Source organism: Portunus trituberculatus, chromosome 15, assembly GCF_017591435.1.
Source record: "Portunus trituberculatus isolate SZX2019 chromosome 15, ASM1759143v1, whole genome shotgun sequence".
Lineage (NCBI taxonomy): Eukaryota > Metazoa > Arthropoda > Malacostraca > Decapoda > Portunidae > Portunus > Portunus trituberculatus.
Genome location: NC_059269.1, coordinates 13,749,615 through 13,775,623, shown reverse-complemented (window position 1 = coordinate 13,775,623; position 26,009 = coordinate 13,749,615). Strand labels below are relative to the sequence as shown.

The 26,009-nt window shown below is 44.8% G+C and overlaps 2 protein-coding genes across 7 annotated transcripts in view; one reads left to right on the top strand and one right to left on the bottom strand.

The window, feature by feature from the left end:
• The window catches only part of LOC123503972 (WD repeat-containing protein 35-like), a 45,893-nt gene extending 33,049 nt beyond the window's left edge, over positions 1-12,844 (bottom strand). The window contains exons 1-2 of the mRNA XM_045254141.1: positions 12,679-12,844; positions 12,442-12,547 (exon numbers count right to left, since the gene is read on the bottom strand). The gene's annotated coding sequence lies outside the window, so the exon portion shown is untranslated. The remainder of the gene's footprint in view (positions 1-12,441; positions 12,548-12,678) is intronic.
• LOC123503979 (MARVEL domain-containing protein 1-like) overlaps positions 2,608-26,009 on the top strand; it is a 34,163-nt gene continuing 10,761 nt past the window's right edge. Inside the window, exon 1 of one of the 6 annotated variants that reach the window (XM_045254157.1) lies at positions 2,608-2,899. In XM_045254157.1, coding sequence (XP_045110092.1) covers positions 2,747-2,899 — 153 coding nt within the window. In that variant the 5' untranslated portion in view covers positions 2,608-2,746. Of the gene's footprint in view, positions 2,900-10,957; positions 11,350-26,009 lie in introns of those variants that run through there. The other 5 variants (XM_045254160.1, XM_045254159.1, XM_045254161.1 and 2 more) reach the window with 5 other exon arrangements.

The window sequence follows — 26,009 nt, the reverse complement described above, 5'->3', positions numbered from 1 at the left end:
TAATAATCCCAACCAGCTAGTTGTAGTACCTGTGATCCTATCCCTGAGGTTGGCCCTGTGGGATACTGATTTACCATCTGGATACACCACACCACCGCCTCCATGCCTTAGACCGCTTGATACTAGTCACCACCTCTGTGTAGTGGTTTAAACCGCTACAAATTAGTGGCAGCGGTGGGATAGTTCAGCGGCTTTTTATTTATTTTTTTTTCTTTTTTTCATTGTAGTAGTTGCGTAACTGCTTCGAACTGTACACACAGATGGTTTTGTTTGCCGCTGTTTGGTTGGACAGCCGTCTCACAACAAATGGCAACAAATCAGCCTCTGCCATTTGGTGAGGAGTCCAGATTGCTAGGACGATCCGATAGCTTTCTACTTTCACACACTGAACGGGTGCTTTGCTTACAGTCTTGTGTACTGTTGTGATGTGCTTACAAGATAAATGGCAAAAAGATTCTTGGAAATAACGTTTGATGACCTAAAAACCGTAGCTTAATTGTAACATTACCTTACACTAAAACAGCAAAACAAAACAACCAACCAATACAAAAACAAATAAGTAAATAAAAATCTTTCACTGGCGTACTTGCTTTGCTCTACCTCTAACGATATGCGTTCTTACGGTGAATTGGCTGAACACTAACTGCTGTACTAAAAGCTTGGGTGAAAGCCTCAGGCGGCGTCACACTAGCACATTTTCCGTCTTTTTTTTCTTTTTTTTTTTTCAATAGGAGATGACCCAATCTCGTGTTGCGGCTGCCAGCTTCACCAGATATCGCACTTTCTGAAAGAATACAGAAAAGTTCAGACAGCTCAGAGTGGTTCAGTTGGTGGTTACATTTCAAAATAGGATCTGTTCCATGCATTGTTTTTTTTATTAATGACACGCTGAATAATCACACCACACAGTCAGTGAAACTTTCGTATTTCAAGTAAGTATTTCTGTAAATATATAGTACTACTTGAATGATTCCACTAACTTCTAACTTTGATATATCAAACACGTATTATTCTTTCATAAATGTCATTTTAATTTTGATCGATACATTTGTTCAAACTATATCATGTGCATGCTTCGCTATCAAATCAGTTGGTGTCACAGTAATGTAAGATTCTACGTACTAACATCCAGGATACCAAGTGACGTGAGTCCAACCTATGAACCAGAGACATGTCGGTTAACACCGAACTTTCTTCTTTCGACGCTGTCATAGAAACATTTTGTTCACGAAATATACTGGAAATACAGTACTATGAATTGTAGATTTTCGTTTCCTTTATTACAACAGTATCACTGAATATTCACAAACACAGCTACTAACCGCCATAATACTTGCTACAGAAGGTATCACCTCGTGTCACATGCAAGCAATTAAAGGGCTACCTCACTGAATTCAGTGACAAGCATAAGCCTAACCAGCAACACACCAAAGAACCCATTGTGAAAACACACACACACCGCGTAGTGTAGTGACTAGCACGCTCGACTCACAGTCGAGAGGGCCGGGTTCGAGTCCTGGGAAGCAGCGAGGCAAATGGGCAAGCCTCTTAATGTGTGGCCCCTGTTCACCTTGTAGTAAATAGGTACGGTATGTAACTCGAGGGGTTGTGGCCTCGCTTTCCCGGTGTGTGGAGTGTGTTGTGGTCTCAGTCGTACCCGAAGATCGGTCTATAAGTTCTGAGCTCGCTCCGTAATGTTAAAGACTGACTGGGTGACCAGCAGACGACCGAGGTGAAAAGAATACACAAAATCTTAAGTCTACCTGAAAACCAGGAAACGAAACTTAGTCAAAGAAAACAGTAAGTCTTTTCTACACTAACTTTTATATTTCTATTCAGCCTCGCCCATGGAAATATATTGCACATACCTCCAAGATATTATACTGTTTCTTTTCTTTTCATTAATTTTATGGTCCACCTTTACTTTGAAGTGTAAGCAAAGCACCACTATAGTGTTCACCTGCCACCGTGATCACAGGCGAGAAAGCTGTCTGTCCTTTCCGACTGAGTATGACTGTAATTCAGGTGCAGTTACGAAAAGTCCAGGAAAAAAAAAAAAAAGAAAAAAAAGCTATGTGAATAACGATGGCAAGAAATGTGTAGATATCAACTGATCCCAAGTTAGAAAGCGAGCGAGGATTGAAATATTCCCTCGACGTCATTTGATTGACACTCTGGTCAAGGTAAAGTAGCAGTAGCAGTAGCAGTAGCAATAGTATACACAATATAATTTATTTAAACCTTTCGGTATAATAGTATACCGTGTGTGTGTGTGTGTGTGTGTGTGTGTGTGTGTGTGAACAGTAACTGACGCTCAGGCAACTCATCTGAGAGTGTTTTCAGCTTCACATCACGGTGGTATTTCCTACGCTACTTATGTAAAGTATCCTACAATACCACGCACAAGCTTACATTTTACACTTCTGGCTTAGTCCTGGACTGTAACATGTAAACCTTTAAAAGGAATTCGTCAGTTCCTCCAGTATCAAAAGGTGGGCGGGGCATTCCCTTGTGGTGGGAGGAAGAGGGACGATGTGGAGGGGCAGGAGGAGGGGACAGGCAGGCTGTCGTGGGTGGGGGATTAGAGGGAGTAGGCAAGGTTGAGTTGCTTCGCGACGAGCCAACCAAGCCAAGCTCCCTCAGTCCGCTACCAAACAGTGAGGCAGGTTGACGTCCCCGTGTAGTGCCTTCCCCACGTTGAGTTTTACTGACTGAAGGAGACGCAGCCGAACCCCAAAGTATCGATATGATGGCGGAAACTCACTCCAAGACACAGACGTCCACGACAACCATCACGACGACCGCAACTCCGACTTACGCCCCGCCGCAAAAATCAGGAATATCCCTCTGTCTACAGTATTTCAAAACTGGCCCAGGAATTGTCAAACTGGTGGAACTGGTGAGTAAATACTTCATGCCGCAATACGCATGAATGTGATGTCCTTTGGTAGTAAATTTACGACGACCGTCCAGTCCTAAAACAAAAGGTACTCAGTGGGGACCTCAACGCGTCTTAACGTAAAAGGGAGACGCCTACCTGTGGCTGGACAGTCGGAGGTCACGGACGAAAACTTGAACCATGATATCAGGATAATATTCGCTGGATTGCCTATAGTTACATAAGCGTCTCATCGCGAACACTAGTGAGACAAACAGTGTGAAATGCAGTGTAGAAAAATATATCCACTGTATTGAAATAAAGGAAGACAAAGAACCAGTTATTTACCAAAACACATATAATGAAAAGAAAGAGCTCATTATTCACTGGCAGACTCTCGTGCTTTAGGACAGTTTAGGTGGCCAGGGCAGCATCGCACACCCTGTTATATCGCTGCACAACCTTTTGCCTCTTCCTCTTTCCTCGCTATACCCAGTGCACTTCATCACAGCCATTATTGCAGCTGTAGGAAGCCACTGTGCTCTCGTGTTGCAACTTACGTGCATCAGGCTTTTGTGTTCCAGAGAGAGAGAGAGAGAGAGAGAGAGAGAGAGAGGCAATCAGATAGACAGAATAACTAATAAACATTCAGAAAGTCAGATGTACGTACATGTACAAGTAACAGCCATAATTAAATCCTTGTGTGTGTGTGTGTGTGTGTGTGTGTGTGTGTGTGTGTGTGTGTGTGTGTGTGTGTGTGTGTGTGCGCGCACGCGCCCAAGTTTTTACCTTTAACATTCCCAAAGCTTACTACCTGCCAGGCCATAGTTCCTCGACACTGGTTATGATCACCAGCGTAATTCTCATCTACTTCACAACATTGGTGCCAAAAAGACCACGTGGAGACCCGGCACTAGAAAGAGATAGAGGGGCAGCCGGCGGTGTAAAATTTGGCCCCCGAGAGAGACACCGGCTTAGTTATTTTTGGCTGCGGCCTTTCCTCCTCTCCTGCTCTTCTTTCTTTCCCTATTGTTCGTATAGATTTCCATAACATGTGGTCGGTCTTTACAGGGAGCGCGTCACGGTACTGTTTGGTCAGGCACAGCTTCATCAGCGACATGTACTAAACTCTATGCAATGCCGCTAATGGGGATGGTTAGCTCAGGGAGAAAAGATACATAAATAGACGGACTCACTTATTGGTTGATCAGTTGGTGTGTGTGTGTGTGTGTGTGTGTGTGTGTGAGAGAGAGAGGAGGAAGTCAATGTGTTTATGCAATCTCAAAAGTCAAATTATGCTTGCTTTCACAGGAGGACGTTCGAAGAAAGTAAGGTCTCGTGATACAATAGTTAGGCCGCTGGTCTTGAAGAAGATATAACTTGCTATTTTCTGGTGTGGCTAAAGTAAACAATTACTTTTATGTTATTCAGTTAAACCTTTCCAATGCACAAGACAAGTAAAAGGTACTTTTGTTTATTAAGACAAGTAAAAGGTACTTTTGTTTATTTGTTCATATTCATATCCATCAACCAATTATAAGATTTTCTTTATAGATAATGTATTTCTTTTCCATAGAGATACTTTTCCAATTATTCTAAGCAAGCAAAGAATGTTTTATTTAGTGAATTAAATGTCGCTACATTCTTCTTCGGATCGCTGGTTACTTAGATTATTTTCCGACTTTCTAGTTCAAAATAATGGCACTAATTGTTTATTTACATATAAATAATATCAGCTCTAATGGTATTCCTCCCACATTACAAAGCGAAGGTCATGTAATCTAGTCAGCGCCACCCGTCCCCGTATATACTAGTAATACCCGGCAAAGCCAGGAAAGCTGGACCTTTCGTAACGAGACGCCGCTCACCCACGTTTGTTTCATTAACATTTTAAAGTCCTCCAGATTTGTCTTGTCATGGATTGAGTGCCAACACTACTATTCTTGAAAAATGTGGTACACACTATACTTCATTTTGCTGGAGTACACTTTTAGAACTTTTTTTCAATCCTTATACGATCTGAGAATACCCAATTGCTGCGTTAGGGTGCATGCAGACAAGAGGCGAAAGGGAAATAATTTTTCTGATTCATAGTTGTTACTCAAGACACCACAGGCACTCTCCCTGGCCGGGGCTGATCACTCTCACCTGCACTATACATTTGTATTATGACACCAACTTGAATAATCACTAAGTTTTTTTTATGTTTTTCTCCTTCCACACACAGACAGACCAGCATCTCATAGTAGTAGTAGTCAAGATTAGGCCGCATCATCCACTGATGTGGCAACAAAAGGTCTACAAATCATATTTCGAAGATAGTGACTGTTTCATGATTCGTTGTATTCACTCTTTGCTAAGTGCATCAGACGCAAGTACACTGTATCCCCCCTCCCCCCTCTGCTGCTTTACTCCCTACAACATTCCATAATGCAGAAATCAAGGATGAAAAATAATATATGTTAAAATGTTTGTTACAATAAAATCTGGGTTGCAAGTCAAACACGAATCGACAAAAATATCATTGATTAACTTTAAGTAAAAAGGGAACGTTGGCACCTTTGACTCTCTCTCTCTCTCTCTCTCTCTCTCTCTCTCTCTCTCTCTCTCTCTCTCCTTCCTACCCTCGCCCACTGCCTTAACTAGTGTGGCCAGAACCCTGCTCACGTTACTTTGTTCTCTCTCTCTCTCTCTCTCTCTCTCTCTCTCTCTCTCTCTCTCTCTCTGTTCAAGTGGCAAGCTGAAAACACCTTTATCCAAGCATATCCAAGGAGACACTTGTTAACTGCAAACACACATTGCACTTTCACCACATGTACTGCACGTACTAGGCACTACCACACACACACCCATAAGGACGGCGATTCCAACCACCACCATTACAACTTTGGTTCACAACTTTCCATCACGGGCAAGGAGCATATCAGGGCGTCTGAACTTCAATGCGGGTTGCCCTTTGTATCCTATTTGTTGGCAGAAACGAGACATGGACTTCTCATGTCCCCTCCCAAATGTGCCCTCCTCCCCACACACACACACACACACCAAGCAACACAGTGCAACGAGTACGTAGCTTTGTTTGGGGAACTTGTACCACGAGTGAGCTGAGTGTGTCAGTTCTTGTTAGGGAGAGGACAGCTGATCTTTAGAAATACTCATATGTACAAGAAAAAGCCGAAGTAAATTAGATTAACAAATAGTAGTAATAGTAGTAGTAGTAGTAGTAGTAGTAGTAGTAGTAGTAGTATCTTTTTAACAAGGTGGCGCTAGTGATGAGACCACCACCAACACTACAACCACCACCACCAACTAGCTAGGGGAGGTGGTGTGCTATTCCTAGGCAAGAGGAAGTGTGTGTGTGTGTGTGTGTGTGCTGCCAGGGTGGTGAGGAGTAAGCAAAACAATAAGACAGCGTTTCGTTCAGATGTTTTCTTAGAATCTTCACGAAGAGGATTCTATTTTTGGTACGAACAATTTCTAACCTGTACTCCTAATGCCAAGCACTCTAGGCAGGTAGCGATGATGGCAGTAAAATAGTTGGTGTGTTGCATCACTCACGCTGCTCGTATTTACTTTCGCGCCTGTGGTGAAGAACCTCACTATTCATTCAATGGGCAACTGATCGACCCCACGCACGCACTTTAACTATCAGACACTTGGACATCTTGGCCACACCGACACCAGACAACAAGCGTATGTACTTAACGAAGCGAGTTTCCCTTCATGCTTGAATATTACTGCCTCTTAAAATACCGATTGCAAATCAATAGCAGTAAAAATAAAGTAAACCAAATAATATATAGCAAAGGAAGAAAGATGTAGCACTTCGCTACGTGCGTCCCTCAGTTACATGTTTAAAGTCCATGATGTCCTTCTCGCCTCTCACGATGCCAAAACTTGGGAGGGTTATTGACCTCAATGAAAAGAGAGCGCTGCCACTTGGGCCGTTATTGTACTAAGGTGACAGATATAACGTAAAATTTACCACCAGAAATGACGTCACTTCCTTGATATATTGACATGTCATCCAACTTGCGGAGAGCTGCGGCTCACGGCTCGCTTTCTCCTCAGTCCCAAGACCAGAGAGAGAGAGAGAGAGAGAGAGAGAGAGGCACCCGAATACTAAGGCAGGCGGTCCATCTCCCACAGCTTTCTCTCCCAGACTTCATTACAGACTCTCTCTTCTCATTTGCCTCCACCTACATCCTCTCCCACCCAGCGACACACACACACACACACACACACACACACACACACACACACACACACACAGCACGCTCGACTCACAATCGAGAGGCCCGGGTTCGAGTCCCGGCGCGGCGAGGCAAATGGGCAAGCCTCTTAATGTGTAGCCCCTGTTCACCTAGCAGTAAATAGGTACGGGATGTAACTCGAGGGGTTGTGGCCTCGCTTTCCCGGTGTGTGGAGTGTGTTGTGGTCTCAGTCCTACCCGAAGATTGGTCTATGAGCTCTGAGCTCGCTCCGTAATGGGGAAGACTGGCTGGGTGACCAGTAGGCGACCGAGGTTAATTACACACACACACACACACACACACACACACACACACACACACACCGTTCCAACCACTCCTGCACTCTCAGTATTATCTCGCTTCCTCAACTCCAAGTAACGTCTTTGTGACTTAAGCGTGTCCCTATCTTGCACCTGTTCCTCCTCGGCAGTACCACATGGGCTTCACGTGTGCTAGGAATGGCCGCATGTACTGTAAGAGGGAGAAAGTTACAAAAGAATGTTGACTGACATCTATCCAAGAAGAAGTCTGTGAATGTCAAGTACGCTAAGTATGCCAATTGATCCCCAGCACCTAAACTCATGATAATTTATGTATACCTACCTGAATATTGATTGAACTTATAAAATCTAGTGTGCCTTTAAGTATGACACGGCAGGAATCGACACCTAGCATAAAAGCAATCACATTTTTTTCAACTCTCTCTCTCTCTCTCTCTCTCTCTCTCTCTCTCTCTCTCTCTCTCTCTCTCTCTCTCTCTCTCTCTCTCTCTCTCTCCATAACATTCCACTGACTAGGTCAAATGGAAGGTCGGAGAGCAGCACCTTTTACAGTTGCTTCTAAAACTGTCGCTTTCTTCTTTCTTCTTCTTCTTCTTCTTCTTCTTCTTCTTCTTCTTCTTGTATATATACACATGTCGGTCGTGCATGAAAGCAGGCAGTCCTACTTCCAAGTGTCTCTGGCAGCGACCAAGCTCTTATGACATCTTGTATGTGATTCAAATGTCACATTTCGTATCGTGGGCTTCTGTCACTGTCAATATTCCTGTGTGTGATAGTGTGTGTGTGTGTGTGTGTGTGTGTGTGTGTGTGTGTGTGTGTGTGTGTGTGTGTGTGTGTGTGTTTTCTATAAGTTCTGGCTTCTACCCAAGTCTGTTTGCCCTTCCCTCCCGAAATGTTATGTACATTAAGAATCCAGGCCTCGCACTGAGTCCCATGACACCCAGTGGCTCAGTGCCCTGACTCCTCAATACAGGTGATTGCAACTCTTGCATATCTCATGAGAGAGAGAGAGAGAGAGAGAGAGAGAGAGAGAGAGAGAGAGAGAGAGAGAGAGGGATGGGGGAGTGGGTGGATGGGTGTGAGGAAAACATGATGAATATAAAGAAATATATATATAGCTTTCTGGCAAGACAACCTTGCTACTGACATTTATAATTCTCATGGCCACTAATTATAATGTACACGTGAAGCGATTGAGCAATGCAGAGAAGGGCAGGGGCACGTGCAGACACAGGAAACATGAGAAATTGAAAGATGAAAAGTGAAAGTACAGCAAACCTGGAGAGTGTGGGGAAGAGTATAGAGGGTAATCACGATATGGTCTAACTTAAAATTACAAAAATCAAAGCAAGGAGACTTCGTAATAAAGATCGCTGTGTCCTTCAGAAGGGAAGTGAATGCTGTCAATGAAGGCAGGGATCGAAATGGCTTGCCGCTTCTGCATCGGGAAAGAGTTTAGTGGCATTGGTGGCGGTGGTGGTGGTGGCAGTAATGGCCATACTGTCAACGACGCCATAATTCACTGAGCTGGAAACGGAAACCCTCGGACCATTTGATCATTATTGCTTCTAGACACCACCACCACCACCAACGTCCGGCCTTTGTGACCCCTGAGCCACACCAGCGCTGCGTCACGCGTCCGGTCTCCTACACATACACTTCACATATCGCGAGGTGCTTAGGTGGACATTTAAAGGACTCTTGGACACCGAAAGCAATGGTTAAGCGTGACCCCATTAATGCTGATAGATAATTGCATTCTGTATCACTCAGACACACACATAAACACACAAACACACACGGCTTTCTTAATATATAAACTTAGATTAAAATATATCTCATGTTTTAGACAATTGCAACCGGCCGGGAATCAAACGAAATGGAACTTTTTTTTTATTTATTTATTTATTTATTTTTTTTTTTTTTTTTCTAATCCTGTGAAGCCTGACCACAACGAGGCAGCAGGTGGGCGTGGCTGTGGCGGCCGGCCCTTGTTCCGATCACCACGAAGGCACCGCATCCGACACAGAGACAATTATTGATGTGTTCTGGTTACCATTCTATAGACTACGCAAAAGAAATTTTATCGCTACAGTTGAAAAGAAAAACACTACCTCTCTCTCTCTCTCTCTCTCTCTCTCTCTCTCTCTCTCTCTCTCTCTCTCTCTCTCTCTCTCTACGCAGTGGCACGGTCTTTCATGATTAACTTACAGATGAGCAGCATCACCAATGCAGCTCCTTACGAATGCCACCCGTCGATAGTGAACACAAAGTTTGAAGAGCAAATCCTGCACGTGTACCTTGCTGCTGCTTGAGGTCCATGGGATATGCACACAGGCACGCACCCACCAAGTTTGTAAGCTGACCTTCATTGAGAGAGAGAGAGAGAGAGAGAGAGAGAGAGAGAGAGAGAGAGAGAGAGAGAGAGAGAGAGAGAGAGAGAGAGAGAGAAAGAGAGAGAATGCATAATAAAGAAGAAAACCAAAGGAATTCATGCTAATACAATTCATAATACAAAATACGGTCACAGAGAACTTATACGCACTTACGAATTGTCTAAAGAAGCAGTGCCCATCAAGCTATTTATGACAGGCAACGCAAATGTGCGTGTGTGTGTGATTAAGCACCTGTTAGCTCCGAGAGTAGTGACCAGCAAGTGTCAGTTTGTGTGTGTGTGTGTGTGTGTGTGTGTGTGTTTGCATTCGTTCTGAAGCCCGGCGTCCCTCTTCCGACTGACTCATCACGGCAAAGAAGCATTTGTAGCAGTCTGGTGCGGCGTAGGACTGCACAAGCCATTTTCCCCTTGAGGCGAAGTCCTGCGCAACGGTCTGCGCCACGCCACATGAATGAACTTATTGCGACGAAAACGCACGAAAAGTTTTAAGAAATCCTTCCCTGGCAACACAGCACCCTGTGACGCGCCGCTGAGGAGGACCCACGCAGGTGCCTCAGTGTTATACAGCGGCCGTTTTTATGATATATTTATTATTACTGGCAGTTTTTTTGGTAGAAAGGTTAGTTATTTTCAGAAATCCCAGCAAACTGTCTTCTTTAAGATCCTATTAATAGAGAATACCAGGCACTTGACGTGTTAACACACTCACTCTCAAGACGAGGCGCTTGTACTGTATGTGACGCTCCATTCCCATAATTTACATCATACCTATAGTTTTACATAGCCAGACTGAAGGATATCAGGTGAAATAGGATGCGTCAGAAACTAATACAGTTGAAAGTAACACAGCTTAGCGCTACACACAACGCCAGGCTGTAAGCACCTGGCAGCGCGGGTTGTAGCTGATCGCTATACACCTGTTGAGCAGGCCGCGGAGGAGCGTCTCCTGGGCGGTGCGTCACCTAACTCTCTCTCCCCATCCTGGATTTTAAACTTCTCACACGATGGTGCGTCTATTTAAACTTGGCATTTAACCGATCTTGCTCTCGACTGTTCTATGTGATTCAAATACTTGTAGCCCGTGAATAGACAGAACAGGTGAAATTCAGGAAAGTTAACAACTGCAGTACGTAGTAGTAGTAGTAGTAGTATAGCAGTACTGGTGAAGTAAATCTATCATGTAAGGGTTCACGCAAAACTTTCACTTGTGTAACACAAAACATTTACTCTATCTTTGTTTGCGGCAAACTAAAATCATTCGTAATTTTATGAACAACCTGCTGACGCACTGGCCATGAAATTCATGAAATCCATAGTATCGTCACGTCGCCCTCTATCCTCTCGCTGATTGTGTATGCCGAAGTGAGACGGCTGACGCTCAGGTGTACGGATTGGATGATGATTGGGCAGAGGAATACCTTCAACCATCCTGATCGCCCACCATTGCCCTCTCGCCTCTTGCCTCCCGCTGCCCTCACGTCTCTCGCCGCACGCGGCACCGGCACAGGACTCCACTCTCCCTCTATCACCGCCACCAAGGAGGTGAGAGCACACCTCCCTCCTCTTTGTTTACATTCTTTACTAAAAGATACTGGATCTGCCGCATAATGTCATGTCCTTGGCTTGACTTGGTGTGACTGGGTACAAATTTGGTTGCAGCGTTCTGTACTGCTGTAGAGACTCTAAAGCAGCTGTAGTGGAAGCATGCCAACCACAGAGACCGAGAGGTGTCAATCAACCTGAGGCTGACATCTTAACGTTTGCAACTGTTTTGGCTACAGAAGAAGAGCATGAGGTGCCTCAGTGCGGGCCAGAGTCACTTGCGTGAAGGTCAATGTGCATCAAAACAAACTTTTACCTGACACGTTCCGCATTTGTGAGTCACCTGAAGTGATGTGCAATGGGTCGCCGGTTTGAAAATGAGCTACAGGGACAAACAAAAATATTAACTTTTTTTCTCAGTTGAAGTCCATAACTGTGGGTTTACTGATAGATTTATATTCACGATAGTGTGATGTTCCATCCCATTATGGATCCCACGATTAGACGCCACCTCTTCTTCTTCCTGCCGAATTTTCCGACCCTGGTCTCAAAAATATTCACCTCCATGTGTCTTATCCTATCATAAATCCCGAAGCAAATGTAGCGTACATCATATCTATCAATCGAGAATGACACCAAATGGTTCTTGACAGGCTATACAAGACACACTGAAAACCTTAATAGCCACTTCTCCCAAGAACCTTAAGGGAGCTCAAAGTCAGTTTAAAGAAAAATTGTTGGTGAATACACATTTGTGCAGGCCAACTTAGGTAGTACGTCGTAAGGCCAGCGTATTCCCCTGCCAGGTGCCGCCCCTTCGGCATCACCAAGACAGCGCCCACACTCTTGTAGCGACCTACGCCCAGACTGTACAAGTTCACGCCCACACAAACCACACGTATCGAGGCCAAACGCTTCCTTACACTGAACGTAACATCTGCCACTCCGTCACTGCTTGGCGGCCACAGAAGGCTTGTGCGTGACGCCCCCCAGGAAGGGGAGGTAGCTCTAAACAAAACAGACATCACTGAGTATGAAGATTCAAAACATGAAGAGGTTGTTGCTTCTCTAGCATGTGTCGTAAGTTCTTACCTTATGCGTGCACTCAGGCGAGCCTCGCCCACGCTGCACCAATGGACGTCCCCTTAGCGCCCTACTGTGTCCCCGGCGCTCCTCAACCCACGCTCCCTCCACCAACCTGAAATTGTACACCACTCTTAAGCCTTCTTGTTGCACATAATAACTTGAGAGAAAGAAAGATCTGGATGGGTGCACAGACATACAAAAAGGCTGAAGTAAAAACAATAACTACGTACACATAATACGTACATCTACCTCTGTGTTGCGTGGCTGTGGCTGTATGACGCCAGTGTGTTTTTGTAGGTGTGTGTATGCATGAGATGAGTGACGGACAGACCAAGAGGTATGAAGTAAGTGGTGAGAATGGTTGGGTAAACTAACCAGTGACAGTCGCTCCCAGCACTATTTTCCTGCCTTCCTCTCTCTCTCTCTCTCTCTCTCTCTCTCTCTCTCTCTCTCTCTCTCTCTCTCTCTCTCTCTCGTACTTTACCTCGTCTCGTGCGTCTATCACGGCTCACAACTACTTTGCGTCATGAGAGTAAAGTACCAAAACAGGGAGCTAAAAGCCTGCCACTCCCTTGTGACATCCCCACCGCCGCACCACAGCCTTCTACAACTAACTCACCTTTCAGGCCTCTAAAACGACGTCATGACCTCACCTGCCTTCTGTTCCTCTTAGTCTTACCTACATTTTACGCATCACTTTTGTTTTTGTTTTTGGGTTTTTTTTCATCTGCAGTACATACATACTTTTCAGTGTTTTAAGTCCTCCGCCCCCTCACAGCCCGCAATCATCAAGGGAACCGCGCCCTCGCCACCCACGCCACACAGGGAAGCTCGTCTTATAAGGTCTCGGCACCGTCAAGGTCATTAGCAAGGTGCGATCCGCCTTGCACCGCTTTTCATTCATCCAGCGTTTCTTCGTGAGCACTGCACACTTCTCGCTCAGCCTATGCAAGTTACTAGTCATTCTGCGCAGCGTATGGCGTGGTAATACTCAGCCACGAATGCAGTAAAACTAACAATTACTTCATCGCGCACCGTGACGTCATAAACAAGCTGAAGAGGCGTTCATTCTGGCCATACTGAGTCATCTTCCTCTCTCTATAAATAGCCGCCTTATATGAACGTTTTCACGTCAACTGCAGCCATGAACTTCATTACTATTTTGCTTTATATAAACATACTGAAAGGCTCACTGCAGGAGTACTTATCGTGTTGTAAAAGTCACCTTAGATGAATGTGTGATTTCCTAGAGGCACACGTGCACAGCGAGGGTGAAGAGGGAGGCGAGATGCTGGGTGAAGGTGAGTGGTGGTATTCAGCCCATATACAGTCATTGCTAAGGGGAGAGAGAGAGAGAGAGAGAGAGAGAGAGAGAGAGAGAGAGAGAGAGAGAGATTCTTCACCCGCATAGATAACAAAGGTGAGCAAGCAAAGCGACAAATGAGATGCTGGCGCGTGGGAGGAAGGGCACAGCAGACACATGGCAACCAGCTCTCACAATGTTGTTTTTGATATAACATTGCACAGCGCCTTTGAATCCCCGTCAGTAAGAACGTGGGACATATTCAGGACATGCTTCTTCCTCCATGTCAGTGCCTTTAACACACCTAGATATTTGACGATCTAGGGTCGAGGCTGCACTGACCTTTCTGAGCCATTTAAACCCTGCCGTCCCATACTCTGACATACTACAAAGGTTACAATAAAGGCATCGTTACCGACAGACGCAGCTCGACTCTCATCCATACGTATAAGATTCTGAAATTATGTTTAGATCGGCAGCTCAGACACGCAGGGCCTTGTCATGCAGGAAGACAATGTGAGGCCTTCACAAAATGAGGTTAGCTTAGTCCTTCACATTAACACTTGCCAGATCAACCGCTGCAGCAGCCTTTTATAGTTATAATTATTCTTAAGAGACAATAGCAATGTGGTCGCATATCTCAAAGGACTGAGTTCGTGAAGCTTTCCTGTACGTTAAATTTTCCCTCATGTCTTAATTAAAACAAAGCATTGCGATGGTCAGTGATGCATGTTGACGCAGTGTGATTTCTGCCTAGTGCTCTGAATGTCAAAGCGACCATGTTTCGACTCACAGTAATGAAAATAAAATAGGGAAGGACGTACAGTACCTGTGTTTGTGATGTGAAGGGAGTAGTGAACGGTAAATTATCGGAGCGCGTGTAAACTTGGGTTCGGGAGGGTATGGAGGAAAGGCATTCTTCTTGTTTCAGCTTTCAGTTAACCCGACATTAAAGATTAAAAGCGACCCACAGTTTGAGAACCACTAATCAATAACCATTCAGATAAACAGCTCTCTCTTCTCTTCGTGTGATTAATTATAGGCCAGTTATATTCACACCTCTCTTAAGGTTCATTTCAAATTTCACCAGCAAATGACCTCTATGAAATTCAAAGCAAAAGTAGGGCGATGCATAAACCATCACTTGAGCAACGCTGGAGGACAAGACAAAAAAAAAAAAAAAAAAAGGAGTCACGTCGTCCTTAAAATCTCCCCGCCTGACATTTTATTACGATAAACCTTTTTTCAAAAGAGGGTGATGAAAACAATTAATGTCAGGAAGCCTCAACTTGCCTGATTACGAAATTACGCGAGTCAGCCTGGCAGGGTGTGGATAGAGACGCTGGCAGGGTGTGTATAAAGAATAAGGGATATGGATAGATTCTGAGAGAGAGAGAGAGAGAGAGAGAGAGAGAGAGAGAGAGAGAGAGAGGCGGTAGGTGAGGGGCAGGTGGGTGGGAGTAAATCCTGGCAAGAGTAACTGAAGTCAATGGCCGTTCACAGCAGGCAACTTTTTTTTTTTCCTGAACTCTGAGAGGCAAGAGAAGGAGGAGCAGAAGGAGCATGAGGAGGAAAAGGAGGAAGAGTGGAAACTTGTGGAGGAGGTGGAGAAAGAAGAGGCAGTACAGGGCAAGGTGAGAGGCAAGAGTGAGGAGATGTGGAGGACAGACTTGCTGGTGTGTTGCCTGTTAGTGCTTCAGGCGACGTTTGTACACCCTGCTGTCCCCTGCATTGTTACACACACACACACACACACACACACACACACACACACACACACGATTCAGAAACAATGATTCATGAAATTACTCGCTAAGATAATACAAAGCTCCGAACAAATATGAATTAGTCGATATAACAAACTGGAAGACACATGACCTCTCTCTCTCTCTCTCTCTCTCTCTCTGACGATAACATCACTGAAACATCTTATATGAGCAAACAATTGAAAAAAAATGCAGCAAACAGACCAACAAGTGTCTATACAATTTTTCTTTAATACAATACCGGCCAACGCCCTGCCCGCCTCCACCTCCCCCCCATGTCCGCCCACTTTCCATCTCCTCCCATTCCCTCTCCCTTTCAATGTGTCAGAGGGAAATGACGTTATACTGGTTTCTGGTACACCAAGGACATCAAACGCTCCACATCATACGTTGCCTATGTCCTGCCATGCCCGTGATACTGCAAATCTATTATAACTCTCTTCTCTCTCTCATAAATATCTTCCATATTCCCTTTTTTTTTTTTCTAACGATTTCTGCCCTTCAAACTAGATGACCAGATGTGCTTCGCTCCATGCTTTAAATCACGTAACCTATGATTGTTCTACAAACTGCTCTCTGTGTTAGTCACTTAATCTTGACTTTAGGGGAAGAGTTGTAATGACATCACCTTCCATCCGAGTACTTCCCAAACGAACTCCTAAGGTTGACTGGACAGTAGCTTCAAGTCATTTTTATTTCACATTCAGCAACGCACAACTCCGAAACAAAGGAGCTCCCTTATTTGGAGCTTACAGCGGCTCTCTATCTATCTAATCACAAGTCACCTCACAACTCAACACCATCGAGATCTTATCACAAGAAAGCAAATTTTCTGCGTAAACAGCAGTGACCTGTTTACTGCCACACCGCATGCATGCGTTCCTTGTCACAGCTTTCATCTAACACCGTCAAATATCACTTACAGTTAACAATACTACTACCATTACCTTCAATATGCGCAGTATTCAGTCATTCATAACCAGATAACATTATTCCACCATCCCTCGTCAGACTGAGTCATATCCTCATGCTAGTGGTTCACGCGAAAGCAACATTTGTTTAGTCTGCTCATCTTTTCGTGTTCAGCAGTGGCGAGGGATCTGGCCAAGTCAAGCCACGTCCTCCTTAATTTCAGCAATCTGTGGCTCACTCAAGTTTAAATCCCCCATCCTTCTTTCTTGAAAGTTAAATCACATGCATGTATCCATTTCTCCTAAACTTTCACATATTCTAAGTTCCCTCACACACTCAAGGAAGTGGAAAGGTAAAACCAGACGGTGTGCCTATGTAATCATCACGTAACCCCACTGTATCTCACTACACATACCCGTCTGTCTCCTCCACCCGGCGTCTACATATCATGTGGCTATTTTGGACGATGTTGTTCAGCTTTCACCACTAAAACCTCCAGCCACCTTCCGACTCTCTCTCTCTCTCTCTCTCTCTCTCTCTCTCTCTCTCTCTCTCTCTCTCTCTCTCTCTCTCTCTCTCCCCGACTTAACCGTCTCGTGCCCGCCTTACACCCGCCTTACACACACACACACACACACACACACACACACACACACACACACACACACACACACACACACACACACACATCAGCAATACGTGGCCGAACATACATATACACTCAAACACCACTATTGTAATAGAGGAAATCCCGCATGCCTGAACAGTTGTCGAATTTAGTGTATGTTGTACGTATAACATATTCCTTTGCTTGTCGTGCGTGTGTGTTGCTGTTTTGCGGGGAATGAACGATTACTTATGCATCAATAAATCGTTACTCTTTAATATATAATGAAAGACACACACACACACACACACACACACACACACACACACACACACACACACACACACACACACACACACACACACACACAGACACACACACACACACACACAGTGAATCACACACACACACACACACTACTCAGTGACTAAGAGAGACTTGTATTGTTACGTGACGTTAAGCTAGAGGTGTCAGGTTCCGTGGGTTGAGTTTCAAGAGCGTCACGCCCACCGCCACGCTGCCGCCCGCGCCCACCTGCCCCCTCCGCCCTCCCATCCAGGTGTGTGGCGCTGCAGCAATGTTTGGCACGAAGAGGCGACAGGTGGTGAGAGGAAGCGATAGAGCGACTGGGGCGGAAGGCAGGTAAGGAGCGTGGGGGAGGCAGCAGCAGCAGTACGAGTAGGTGACGCCCCGGAAATGTGAGTGGATAGCGTATGACGGGAAGAGGGCGAGGAGAAATGGGAGGGAGGGAAGGGGAGGAGTAGGAGAGAAGGAAGAAAGGGAGGTATTTGGCGCAGGAAGGTCCCAAGTGAAGACTGGGATGTGAGGACGGTCGCCAGACAAAATATTAACGAGTAGAATTAACGGGGAACAAGTTTAGCAGTGACGGAGGGGGTCCTCAAGAGGCATGATCGTCGCGCTCATCACCTCCCCTACCACTTTCTCTCTCTCTCTCTCTCTCTCTCTCTCTCTCTCTCTCTCTCTCTCTCTCTATCCCTCAGCCATGACCCGGCACGCCCGCTGCTTCTTTCACCGCCTCACTCCACTTTGTTCCGCCCCGCCCTCAGCATATCGACCCTTTTTGCCGATTACTGTCCCATAGCGGATATCCGACCCACAGCCTGGCTTCGTGTGGTGGGCGGCAGCGTCTGTTTCTGTCCCTTGATATGCCGATATGAGTGCGCTGCGGCGGGTTCACTGTTACTGTTTGGTTACTTTATAAATGTAGTTTTAAAGTTAAATATCCCACTGTTCTGTTCAATAATTTGGTGTTTTTTTGTGGTTCAAATTTTTGTGGTTTGTTAATGATATTCTCGCAAAGTCCTTGAATACGATGAAAATATGGCGTGATAGAGGCAGATATGAAAGCTACTAAGAATTGCCACGGAAGTGAAAGAGAATAAAAGTTAAAGTGGAATTCAGTGCCTCTGCAATCTACTAAAATTTACGAGACTTGGAATCTCATAAATATGTAGTGTGTATCTCCCCTTAATATGAACAGCAAGGGAGTGTTTCATCTGTCAGGCGTGGCAAACACTCTCAGTCTCGGCAGATGGTACAAATATCTTGGCTTGTATCTCGGTTTATTATCAGAGTATTAAGTTTCCTTACGCATCATGTCTGTTGGTTAATTTTCTGATACGAATAGAAAGAAAAAATTACAACTCCCCGTAATAACTTTGTTTACTATGTCTTTGAGAGACTAATTCTAACTCTTTCACGTAATACAAGACAACTTCCTCATAAGCACTAGCAGCTAGACACTTACTTTTGCACTATAGCCTCTGAATAGTTCTGTGGCCAAGAAAAGAGAAAACTATTCTAGTCTTCTTTCTCTGACCATGGAAACGATTTTTTGCATCATCTGAATGTTAACAAAGGCTGACCATAACAGTAGAAAGCTCAGTGATGGGAAAGACAGATGAGCGAGACTTCCAGATAGCCAGGCAATTCCTCTAACAAAGACAGTATCACTATTAACACGCCTCCCGGTATTCTGCAAGCCGCTTCGCTCCCTGTAGAGGATGAAAACTTGCAATCTGAATGGCTCAAGTAACATGCAGTAAAAACAAACTTCTAACATTACCATCCACATCGTTACGCTATCTCTGTTACACTGATGGTATCGGTGCGTGGCTCTCGCTTCCTCAAATGATACCCCGTAAAAGCAAACTTATGAACAGAGGTAAGCATTCACGTTAGCTACACCATCTGCAGTTTTATTACAACAGTAGTACGTGGCGGTGGAGCGATTCTGTTCACTCTGAAAACCCGCATATGCTTCCCAGTACGACGGTCTGCTTAGCATACGGGTCACGGAGGATAAACAAAGGACAATTCGATCTAGGCTCTGTAAACACCTCAACTCTGCTTGATGGAGGTGGGCGTTACCCGACACACACATACACACGCACACGCACACACACTAAACTCCGACCTCATTGTGTCTGTGTGTGTGTGTGTAGTGTAATTCACTGTTTGATCTGCTGCAGTCTCTGACGAGACAGCCAGACGTTACCCTACGGAACGACCTCATTGTTTCCGATCTTCGGATAGGCCTGAGACCAGGCACACACCACACACCGGGACAACAAGGTCACAACTCCTCGATTTACATCCCGTACCTACTCACTACTAGGTGAACAGGGGCTACACGTGAAAGGAGACACACCCAAATATCTCCACCCGGCCGGGGAATCGAACCCCGGTCATCTGGTCATCTGGCTTGTGAAGCTAGCGCTCTAACCACTGAGCTACCGGGCCGTGTGTGTGTGTGTGTGTGTGTAATTCACTGTTTGATCTGCTGCAGTCTCTGACGAGACAGCCAGACGTTACCCTACGGAACGAGCTCAGAGCTCATTATTTCCGATCTTCGGATAGGCCTGAGACCAGGCACACACCACACACCGGGACAACAAGGTCACAACTCCTCGATTTACATCCCGTACCTACTCACTGCTAGGTGAACAGGGGCTACACGTGAAAGGAGACACAACCAAATATCTCCACCCGGCCGGGGAATCGAACCCCAGTCCTCTGGCTTGTGAAACCAGCGCTCTAACCACTGAGCTACCGGGCCGTGTGTGTGTGTGTGTGTGTGTGTGTGTGAACTTCCCAGCGAGTCATTGTAGAATTTGTCTTTTTTCGATTTCGGACATTATATACCATTAGAAAACAAATAAATAAATAAATAAACTTGACTGGTAATACCGTTCAAACGATCGAACGAAAACGGTGACTGGATACAGGTCGAAGCAGTCATGGCACACATTCAGTAACTGTGGTGGGCAATGGCGTTAACAAAGATCATGACCTGCGTTATGAGAATGTACTACATGTGTCATTTTGGTTCTCTCATGGGAAAGCGACGACAGGATGCCACCAACACGACTGACTAATTGACTTTCCAAGAGGTTTTCTCTTCGGTACCAGGAGGAAGGGTGCCTGTGGTTGCCTAGAGAAGGAACGTTGGTGGTCAGTATGTCAATTTTGTAAAGTAGCCAGAGAGAGAGAGAGAGAGAGAGAGAGAGAGTTGGTTGGTTCTCTCTCTCTCTCTCTCTCTCTCTCTCTCTCTCTCTCTCTCTCTCTCTCCGGACGAGGCTGTCACTTGCTCCTCTCCTCAGCGTCATTAAGTGACTTTCCTGACCTGCGGGTGAAACTCTCTTTCCGGTGGAAGCAACAACTGACGCGATTGTGGGTCACTTCTTACACACACAAACACACACATACACACACACACACACACACACACACACACACACACACACACACACACACACACACACACACACCTACAGTACGTTCTGCTGGCACAAGTCAAGAGAAATTCAACCCAGGCAGTGCTTCCCAGACCGATGAGCTTTTTTTTCTTTTTTTCTTTCGTTCTTCTTCCTCTTTCCTGCCCGGGAAGGAGGGAGGGATGGGAGTATGAGGCGGCGGGACTGGTTACGTTGTGGTACCACTTAATGTACCTCCTAATGGCGGATCCTCTCAGGAATCCAGGTCATTATCTGCATGGCTAATCAACCCAGCACCTCAACAACTTCTTCATCAGGAATGAAGTCATGCTCTATGCTATATTATCCTCTAATTTTCGTGTTTTCACTTTTTTTTTATTTATTTATTTATTTTATTTATTTTTCTTTACATCTAACGGACTGTATTCATTTCCACGACTAAGTAGCGTTAGGTGTAAAAATTCACAGTACTGAAGTCCCCCGCCTCTCCCTCGCCTGACTTCACCGTGACTGGAAAGACAATATACAATATGTGACGTCATGTTTAGTAACATTTTATATTCGTTATTTTGCTCATAGTTTGTAAGTCATTGTACCAGCTTCACTAATTAAACGCCCTCCACTGTATCACAGAAACATCGCTTGCATCCCTGCATTTCCAAAGATACAAAACTATATTGACTTTCACTAATAAAACGAGCCCTTTGCTGTGGTGGGGCTGCTGTATGGCCACTGACTATTAGGAGCCAGTGGCACTAGAAAGCCACTCACACTCAAGGTGAACAAAGCTTCACTGGGTGTGACAGTGACATGGTTGACAATGTTGACAGAAGATGCGTGTTGTAGGCGCACCAATAGGAAAGGTACCGTATCGGAGGCGTGGAGTTGAGGTGATATTGGAAGGCGGCAGTGAGTGGCGGGGTGAGGGTCTCGCAAGGACGGACCGGCAGTACCTGACGTCAGCCTGCAGGAGTGCCAGGCTAAATATTCTCAAGGGACGGACTGCTACCTCGCTCTGCGCTCACTTATATTTTTATCCTGTCCTAGGAGCCGAGTCGCAATGTGCCCACCCCCCCATGATGGTATTTGTTATCTTCTTCCCGGCGCGACACACGCCCCCACTGTACAGACACGCCTCGCACCACTCGTGACCCAGCCGCCAGGCAACAAGCATAAGAAAAAAGGGAAAACATTGCACTCAAAGCGGATGACTGAAAGATGTGATAGTAGGGAGAGGAGAGGAGAGGAGAGGAGCAAGAAGGCGACGGCCGGAGTTTATATTGGGCGCGTCCTTGCCGGGCGGCGAGGGTCAGCCGGCCACCGCCGAGCACTGCCACATCTGCCCCACATAGTGTTGCAAGTGTACCCACCTTGTAGGAACCAGTTTGCGCGCTCACTGAAACATTCACGCACGCGTTCTGGTGCACACGCACGAGGTCAAGCGCAAGTACACACACACACACACACACACACACACACACACACACACACACACACACACACCATAAAAAAAAATATTTAAGAGTACTGACACTAATGCTCAGCAAGTCTATAGTGACACATTGACAACACGAGCAAAATTTTACCTCCACATATCAAAAGTAGACACGAGAAGTAATCTGAAGTATGTAAAACACCACTACGGTTTCCTTACAGTACACGAGCTATAAAAAGTGAAGAAATTTGGTCGTAGGTATGAATATGTACATTTGAACTAGTGAATGACGGAGAGAGCGCGGTGACTATATGTACGCAGGTGTGGCGAGCGTAGTCGCATTAATTAAGAAGACCAGGTGGAGGCTACAGGTGTGCTACCAAGGCGATAACGTAACTACCGCTAAAAAGAGAGAGAGAGAGAGAGAGAGAGAGAGAGAGAGAGAGAGGGCGAAGTTAATGAACAATATGCCTCTCCACGAATACAGAAGACATGTAATAATGAAGCAGAAGGCAAGGTAAATAAAAGAAAGAATTCCTCTGATTTCCCTAATCATTACGGAGAACAAGAAAGTGATGGGAAAGAGAAAAGACGGAGATTCCCACACATACGCTTTCGACACATTTTTTTTTTTTTTTCAATGAGTTTTGGGATGTATACATGCATTTCTATATGTAAGTAGACTCTAGTTTTCCAGCATAGGGTAAGGGAAAGGGAGGTGCTCTGTGAAAACTTCATTTAAGCTGCCAACCCAAATTTACCTACAGGTGGTCCACTGCACCAAACACACACACACACACACACACACACACACACACACACACACACACACACACACACACACACACACACACACACACACATTCACATAATACCGCCTCCTCCTCCTCCTCCTCCCCAACACCTGCTTGCTCGTCCACGTGCCTCAAACGTCACGCCCTAATCTGTTGAGGAATGAGCCACTGTCTCCTTCACGGACAAAAAGTTGAACGTGCATATCAAACACTGCTGCTGACATGTTCTTAGGGCAGATAGCATAACCGTAGTGTGCGCTCTCTCATTCTCTGAGGTGAACGTATACACAAAAATTAACTCCGTGTGTCCTTGTGATATGAAATAAAAACCTAATCTGTTTCTTCTCCAAAGCTGCAGGAATCCCCGTGTGCAAAGGTTACTGGTTGTGCACAGGTCACCGAGGCGACGAGGTAGGAAGTGAGTCCGGTGAAAGTTCGTCTCTCTTACAAAGGAGACATTTTCCAGCGGGCACTTAACGCAGTACCGAGAGGCGCTCAAAGGTCAATGGTGTAACATCGGCAAGAGATCTTTTGACCACTTTATGTTTTTATCTAGTAAAGATATATATATATATATATATATATATATATATATATATATATATATATATATATATATATATATATATACATTTTTTTTTCGTCAGTGTAATTCAATTCTTGTTATATTCATTTTAATTGGGAAAATATCAGAGCGGAGAAGAGAAGGGCGCGCAGTAAGGGCAATGGTACCATATTAATCGTGATATTTGTTACTTGGCACTAAGTTCCTATATGTGCAACAGCACGTCTTGAACTCAATCAGCATTAATAGTGTCCATGTATTCATTAGTCTCTTTGGGAACGGATGTTAGACCGACCACCACCACCGCCAAAACCACAAGGGGCGGCTGTGTTTGCTAGGTTCGACATTTGATCAGATGTAGGTTCAGCTGATGATTCTTCCGAGGCAGCTGTCAAGGAAGTGTTCTCTCTCTCTCTCTCTCTCTCTCTCTCTCTCTCTCTCTCTCTCTCTCTCTCTCTCTCTCTCTCTCTCTCTCTCTCTCTCTCTCTCTCTCTATATATATATATATATATATATATATATATATATATATATATATATATATATATATATATATATATATATATATATATATATAACATCTATAAGGAAACAGACAAACATCTTCATTTCCCCATACAATCTCCATCCCAAGCTATCTAAGAAATATATATATATATATATATATATATATATATATATATATATATATATATATATATATATATATATATATATATATTATATTTATTTATTTATTTATTTATTTTTTTTTTTTTTTTTTTTTTTTTTTAGAGTACTTTAAAATGCAGGTCTCAAAAGTTACAGGTGATCAAGAATTGTCTAGCATTGAAAGTTAATAATGTCCCTTTCATCTGCTCTGCCCCTTTTCTTCCTCTTCCTACAGATTTACGTACTTGCCACCTGCCATCCGAACTGCAGACACCTCCTCACCTCCCCTCCACCCCTCCAGCACCACCACGACGCCTTATCTCCCCAGTCTCCACCCAACGCTCACCATTCGCACTCATTACTTAACCTACATTTCACTTCCACCATCGCATTTTCAAAACATCTCATCCTCATTTCCCTCTCCCTTTCTCTTCCTCTTTCCCTGACTCTTCCTCCATCACTATCACTGCAGCACTCAGCAACGAGGATCACACACACACACACACACACACACACACACACTAAGTAGATACATGCATTACCAGTTTAGTGTCGGAGTAAAGTGGTTAGAGAGAGAGAGAGAGAGAGAGAGAGAGAGAGAGAGAGAGAGAGAGAGAGAGAGAGAGAGAGAAGCCAGTCAAACCAATGATGGGAGGAGGAGGAGGAGAGAGAGGAAGAGAAGAGGTCGACAAGGAAGTGTGGGAGGAAGTGTTCAAGAGTGGGGAGGGAGAGGACTGGCTGACTGACTGCTTGAGTTGCCGGTGTGTCGGTTCGGTTTGTAATTTCCTGAAGCCAATGTAGAACACACACACACACACACACACACACACACAGAGAGAGAGAGAGAGAGAGAGAGAGAGATGCAATCACTTGTTCACATTTTCGAAAGCTAATTGTTTCATCTATTTATTCCTGTTATTCTACTCCTACTCCACGACACTTGAGTTTTGAGTACTTGCAGAGCCTTTGATGAGCAGTGTTCCTATACTATAATTTTTCCTCAAGCGATTAATCATTCCTTTCTCTTTCATTCAATAACCGTTACCAAGAATGTCATGCACCACACTTACTACTGTTTAGTTTTATTACTTCACCTTTCCTCCCCGAGCGTTATAGATTAGCTATATGTATTGTACGCACGCTCTCTCTCTCTCTCTCTCTCTCTCTCTCTCTCTCTCTCTCTCAGTGTAAACATACTGGCAGCATAGTAATAAAACTATATGCGTAACTCGCCCCCAATCTGCATGAGCACTGGCATGACTAAATTGTTTAAAAAATAACAATGTGAACGACGCAGGCTACAAAACGACAAAACACCGAGGTGATATTTGAAAACAAGTAACTCCACCAACCTGTTCAACAAGGCAAGCATGTCTCCCCTTCCTTTCCCGCCTCAGCCTCCCTGATTCATCAATTAATTACATGTATACGTGATGATAGAAAACCCAACACTGATCATAATGAATAGATACTCGTACATGTTATCAGATACATTTAACTCATCTCTCTCTCTCTCTCTCTCTCTCTCTCTCTCTCTCTCTCTCTCTCTCTCTCTCTCTCTCTCTCTGTAGCTACCTTGCTGTAACAGTAACACACACACACACACACACACACACACACCGCGTAGTGTAGTGGTTAGCACGCTCGACTCACTCGAGAGGAACCGGGTTCGAATCCCGGAGGCGGCGAGGCAAATGGGCAAGCCTCTTAATGTGTAGCCCCTGTTCACCTAGCAGTAAATAGGTACGGGATATAACTTGAGGGGTTGTGACCTCGCTTTCCCGGTGTGTGGAGTGTGTTGTGG